The 6,564-nt window shown below is 56.6% G+C and overlaps 1 protein-coding gene across 1 annotated transcript; it reads left to right on the top strand.

Annotated features, from left to right (window-relative positions):
* Positions 1-752: 752 nt before the first annotated feature.
* Positions 753-6,564, top strand: LOC138396443 (keratin, type II cuticular Hb5). Its single transcript, XM_069489744.1, has 9 exons — positions 753-1,172; positions 2,264-2,472; positions 3,052-3,112; positions 3,256-3,351; positions 3,984-4,148; positions 4,416-4,541; positions 4,943-5,163; positions 5,906-5,937; positions 6,371-6,564. Exons 1-9 carry the CDS (start codon positions 753-755, stop codon positions 6,562-6,564), a joined length of 1,524 nt encoding a protein of 507 aa, XP_069345845.1.

Raw genomic sequence — 6,564 nt, 5'->3', positions numbered from 1 at the left:
TGTGGTTTGCACTTTCGCTGGGTGAAAGATGAAAGCTCTGGAAAAGAGCCTTCTGGGCTGGAATCCAGAAGGTGCCAAGAGACCATCCACTCCAGCCCTCTGTCCTGGAGCGAGCATGGTCCAAATGGCCCCTCTGGCCCTGAGCCACCTTCCAGGCAATGCCACCTGGGTGGGTTTGGACTTGCCTGACCTGTCAGTCCCTGAAATGCAATGATGTACTTGAGAACACGTCCTGGATGGATAGAGCCAGGCAGACAAAGGTAATGATCACCTCAGGTCTCACCTCACCTGCGACCATAGAACTTCTCCCTTGAGACAATGGCCCCTTCCTGTATCCCAAACCCAGCCACCCCCCAGGACTGCTGCGGAGTTCAAATCCGTCTCCAAGTGTGGGTTGAGGCCATCTCACAGAGAGACTGTGAGAAAAGTAATTACTTAATGCATGTAAACGAGCTTTGAAGATGAAAAGTGCAAACGCGCAGTGTCCCTAATAACATCTTCAATACTTTTACAGAGCCCTACAGTCACTGCTGAGTTCACCTTTAAGACGAGTCCTTGGGGAGTTGCTGGCAAACTCCCCAAGCCAATTAAACAACATAAAATGAATTTTCACTCCTTTTATGCAGCCAGCCCCAGCTCTCCCCACCAATAAAAGGACCAGGGAGGATCAGAGAGACCAGAAGGATCCTAAGCCTCTCGCTCCGCAGCCCACACCGCCGCTCGGCCTCTCAGACTCCTCTCGCACCCGCACGATGTCGTGCCGCTCCTACAGGATCAGCTCGGGATGTGGGGTCACCAGGAACTTCAGCTCCTGCTCGGCCGTGGCCCCCAAAACTGGCAACCGCTGCTGCATCAGCGCCGCCCCCTACCGAGGGGTGTCCTGCTACCGGGGGCTGACGGGCTTCGGCAGCCGCAGCCTCTGTAACCTGGGCCCCTGCGGACCCCGCGTGGCTGTCGGGGGCTTCCGCGCCGGCTCCTGCGGACGCAGCTTCGGCTACCGCTCTGGAGGCGTGTGCGGGCCCAGCGCCCCCTGCATCACCACCGTGTCTGTCAACGAGAGCCTCCTCACGCCACTCAACCTGGAGATCGACCCCAACGCGCAGTGCGTCAAGCACGAGGAGAAGGAGCAGATCAAGAGCCTCAACAGCAAATTTGCTGCCTTCATTGACAAGGTCAGTGGGGCCCGCTACGGTCCGGAGAAGACCTCAGCCCTCCCCCTTCCACCACCAACTCCCAATCTGTTGGGGAGACAGGTTTGAGGCAGCAGAGGAAAAGAAATGCAGACCAATATGGGTAGAAGGATCCATTTTCATCATTTAGTTCCAGCAACATTTAATGAGGTCCAGGTGTGGTCTAGAAATTGAGCCTGTGGTCCAAAGCGCGTGCGTGCATCCTTGCTCTGGCAGAGCACAAGGAACAGGCTCCAGGGCTGGGATCAGGGTTCTGGGGGCAGAGGGGGTGACCTCCCTCTTTCTTTTTGGTGATCTTAATTAATCCTCAGAATGACCCAGTGGGGTAGATTTTTCAGATAACAGACTGGAGCTGAGCGCATTTAGCTGAGCTGCTCAAACACACTGTGTGGGGCAGGCAGGGTGGGGGATGAGACTCGAGGGTACTGAGTCTGACTCCATCACCTACCATGAGCTGGTCGTTTTACACTTTGGGGTCTCAGTTTCCCCCTTTGTAACATGGAGTAAGTAATATCTATCTCCCCATAGGGCTGCGAAAACTGAATAAAATTTAAGATGGATGATGTAGACATAGACAAGCGTGTGTCTTAGCACAGGCCCCGGCACCACATAGTGAATATTCAGTAAGTGTTTGTTGCATAAATGAATAAATGAAAGACAACTGGTAATTATAATAATAGTTAAGTTGACAGAGCACTTACTCTGTGTCCGGGACCGCTCTAAGCACTTTACATGTATTAACTTGTTCAATCTTCACAGCAACTCTAAGGTAGGCACTATTATTTTCAATTTAGAAATGAGAAAACTGAGCACCAAGAGGTTAAACAACTTGCCCACTTAAAGTGGCAAAACTTGGATTTGAATCAGACCTTTGGCTTTGAGTGGGATGGCTTTTCTTTATACCCACAACTGCCTCCCTGAGGGCCTGGGAATGGGGCCCCTTGAGCCCCAGACACTCCACTCCACGGCTCCGGCCCATTCAGCCAGCTCCCAAGGGCAGACAGCTCCAGGGACCAGGAGCCTCCCCCTCACCAGGCCTCCCCTTGAGTCTCTTTCCTCCACCCGAATGGCAGGTGCGCTTCCTGGAGCAGCAGAACAAGCTGCTGGAGACCAAGTGGCAGTTCTACCAGAACCGCCAGTGCTGCGAGAGCAACCTAGAGCCTCTGTTCAGCGGCTACATCGAGACGCTGAGGCGGGAGGCCGAGTGCGTGGAGGCCGACAGCGGGAGGCTGGCCTCAGAGCTCAACCACGTGCAGGAGGTGCTGGAGGGCTACAAGAAGAAGTGAGTGTGGTGCAAGGAGGAGCTCACAGGGAATGCTGGAGGCTTTGCCCACAGCCTCTTGTAGCAGTGTCTTCAGATTCCTCCAACAGGCTGCTTGGGACCCAGAGGGGGTGTCCAGTGGGGCCCAGGTTTCTTCAGATTCCTGGCTCCTCCTCTAGGACTCCAGTCCTGTGAGTCTTAGGACTGGCTTCCAGGGGAGAGAGGAAGGGAAAGACAGTGGAGTTCTACAGCTATCTGTGTTCCGTACCCTGCACAGCTTACCTTGATGACAGGGGTCTGTGTCCTCCCTGCCCAGGGGACCGGCTCTCCTGGGACCTAGGATGCACAGATGATTTTAGACTTGGGGGATGGAATGTGCATTCCTGATTTCATCCCAGAGATGGAAAGACTGGGGTGGAGTAAAACCAGGCTAGAATAAAGGCTAGCCCATGGATAATACACAAAATAGATCGAGGAGAAGCCAAGATGGTGTCTGGAGGGGTTCATTCCTTTTCGACCCCTGCAAGAACGTGCCCGGCAGCTGAGCTGGAATTCAAGGTGCGATTTCTCAGCTCCAGCCCTTCTCTCTCTCACACCCAGGTATGAAGAAGAGGTGGCCCTGAGAGCCACGGCAGAGAATGAGTTCGTGGTTCTAAAGAAGGTGAGGGGGCTGGTTGCAGGGCAGGGAGGAGGGGACCCATTTGTGCCAACTCCAGCTTGGGACACGGTCCCCGTGCTGACCAGAGGTGCCTTTCTTTGGCTTCCTCCCCCATGCACTCCTCCTCCTCTTGGTTCCACCACCAGGACGTGGACTGCGCCTATCTGCGGAAATCAGACCTGGAGGCCAACGTGGAGGCCCTGGTGGAGGAATCTAGCTTCCTGCGGCGCCTCTATGAAGAGGTGAGGGGCACCTGCCAGCCAGGGCAGGTGGAGGGGAGGTGTGGAGACCAGGGGAGCAGGGCAAGGGCACGTGTGTGTGCACATGTTTGGAGCGTGTAATGGAAGTGTGAAAAGCACCTGCACACACATTCAAGGGGTCCACGGCACAGAGACCCCATCCACGTTCATGTGTGAGGAGCATGGTGTCTGAGTGCTTGGGCTGCTCTGTGACTGTGATCTCTGTGTGTTGGGGTGTGCCTGCCCATGAGCTGTCTGCGTGTCAGTCTGGAGATGAGCTGCAAAGTGTGCATGTGGGGTGGGGGTCAGGGAGGGGTCTTAATTAGTGGACTAATCACTCGTCCTGGCATCCACCCCCAGCTCCCCCGCCAGGACTCTGGGTCAGGCCTTTCTCACCCTCTGGGCCTCTGTTTTCCCATTTGTTAAGTCAAAGGCTATTCCCAGATGACCTCTGGGACCCTGTCCCGCTTTGTTGTTTTGTAATAAGCCCGTGTGTGAATCAAGGTGGTGGGATCAGGACTCGTGTAGCATTTATGATGAGTGTTCCCTCCAGGGAGTGGACACTGCCCTGAGGGGTGGAGCACATGGCCCAAATCAGGCACCGGAACCAATTGTACTGGCTGTTGGCCCCACAGGAAATCCGTGTTCTTCAAGCCCACATCTCAGACACCTCAGTCATTGTCAAAATGGACAACAGTCGGGACCTGAATATGGACTGCGTTGTCGCTGAGATCAAGGCTCAGTATGATGATGTCGCCAGCCGCAGCCGGGCAGAGGCCGAGTCCTGGTACCGTAGCAAGGTGAGTGGCACAGGACACCTGCCTCCTAGACATGTCAGTGGGAGGCAAGCGAGGTATTTCTGAGAAAAGGCTTCTCTAGTCTGGGGATTCTGATCCCTAAGGACAGTTAGAGAAGAGCTGCCTCTCAACTGAGGTTGGGGTGGCAGGGCAGGACTGCCATGTGTGGTTGCACAGGCTGAGCACTGCACAGTCTGCACGATCACCCCTGGTGCCCTGAATGGATGACATGCCCCATCCTGATTCTCACAAGCGTCTCTGCTTCCCCAGTGCGAGGAGATGAAGGCCACGGTGATCAGGCACGGGGAGACCCTGCGCCGCACCAAGGAGGAGATCAACGAGCTGAACCGCATGGTCCAGAGGCTGACGGCTGAAATTGAGAACGCCAAGTGCCAGGTAGGGTCCGGGGAGGTCTCAGATACCCAGCACAGGCAGGTTGCAGCACCAGGCCCTTTCCCCAGGAGGACACTGGCGTGGCCCTAGTCAGGCTCCGCAGTGTGAGGGAGCAGGGACCCAGAGTGAAAGCAGGGGCTCTACCACATGTCACAGCACTCAGGCTGGATGGGCCCTATCCCTGACCTGCCAAGGAGGATCTAGCCCCTCCTGGGCCATGCCATTGACCACCATCAAGTGGCGACGGAGAAAGCCCACCACCTCCTCCCTCATGTTCACAGCCCTGGTACCACCTGGCCCTGGGCCCAACCTTCTCTCCAGGACCCTCCCCTCCCTGCCATTAGTTTGGGCGAGCCAAACTGTGCCTGCTCTCTCATCCTTGCCCTCACATCCTCACCCAACAGCGTGCCAAGCTGGAGGCCGCCGTGGCCGAGACTGAGCAGCAGGGCGAGGCGGCCCTCAATGACGCCCGCTGCAAGCTGGCTGAGCTGGAGGCCGCCCTGCAGAAGGCCAAGCAGGACATGGCCTGCCTGCTCAAGGAGTACCAGGAGGTGATGAACTCCAAGCTGGGCCTGGACATCGAGATCGCCACCTACAGGCGCCTGCTGGAGGGCGAGGAGAGCCGGTGAGGCTAAGCAGGACCTTGTAGGGTTTCCAGGGTAGACGTCCTGGTCCTCAGAGTGAATTTCCTTGAGCCAAGTGTGAGCTCTGACTCTGACCCTGGCCGTACAGATCAAGCTTCAATAGTAGTAACGACTTATCCAATGCTTATTATATGCTAGACCTGTGCTAAGTGCTCATTTTATAATCCCCGTACTCCAATGACATCAGTATCATTTTTCCCACCCAAACATAAAGAAATAGGCCCAGACTTCAGTGCCTTTCTCATGGCCACCCGGTTAATAAGCAGAAGAGCTGAGCTCTGCGCCCAAGTCTCGTGCCCCCAGGGGCATTCTTGTTGAGTAGGTTCCTGCCCCGCTGCAGGCCTGTGTGTGACAATGAGGAGGCACCTCCGCGTGGGCTCAGCCCTCACCTTCCACAAAGCCCCTGACGCTCCTCTCCGACAGCTTGGTTGGCACTATCCGGGGTGGGCTATGGTACTCAGACGGGGGGCTATGGTACTCAGACGGGGGGCAGACTCAGAAGGTCACAGTCTCACCCAGGGCTAATGAAAATCAGAAGGGCTTGTCCCCATGCTTACAGAACCATTAAAGAAAGAAGTGAGCGTTTAGCACAGATTGGGGGAGCCCTCCCTGGCCCTCAGGGGACAGACTGTCCACAGGATGACCCTCTCTGTCCCCAAGCAACTATCGTTCTCAAGGAATCCAGCCCAGTGTCTGCAGCTAACAGAGTTTTCTCTCCCCCAGGCTGTGTGAAGGTGTGGGTTCCGTCAATGTCTGTAAGTATCTGCCCGAAATCCCCTAGAAAAATGGCTTTGTTGACAGGCAAAGCCAAACCCTTTGGTCTAAGCCACCGAGCCTCGAATATTCCCCCAAGTAAGAGAGGGCCTTTCGCCCTCTCCTGGCCCCTCACTGGGGACCACGAAGGGAGTTAGAGAAAGCAGAGCTGAGCGCCCTTTACTAGTGACAGCCGTGAGCCGAGGCCATGCCAGGGCCCAGTAGCTTTGCTCCTCTGGGTCCAGGGGTCCTGGGTTCCTTCCTGCCCCAGGTCCCCAGATGGGATGTGCTGCTGAGGGACAGGGTCTGCGCTGTCAACCACTGGACCCCTTGGGGAGCAGGCAGCTCCTGCAATGTCACTGCCCTCTGGGGCCTGTCATGGGGCCAGTGCCATCACAGCAAGCCCTCACCCCTCTGTGTCACCTCTCCCCACAGGTGTCAGCAGCTCCCGTGGTGGAGTCTCCTGCGGGGGCCTCACCTACAGCACCACCCCAGGGCGCCAGATCACCTCTGGCCCCCCAGCCACGGGGGGCAGCATCACGGTGACAGCCCCCGACTCCTGCGCGCCCTGCCAGCCCCGCTCCTCCAGCTTCAGCTGCGGAAGCAGCCGGTCCGTCCGCTTCGCCTAG

Source organism: Eulemur rufifrons, chromosome 16, assembly GCF_041146395.1.
Source record: "Eulemur rufifrons isolate Redbay chromosome 16, OSU_ERuf_1, whole genome shotgun sequence".
Taxonomy (NCBI): domain Eukaryota; kingdom Metazoa; phylum Chordata; class Mammalia; order Primates; family Lemuridae; genus Eulemur; species Eulemur rufifrons.
The sequence above is the reverse complement of the archived record's forward strand: the minus strand, read 5'-3'. Positions and strand labels throughout refer to the sequence as shown.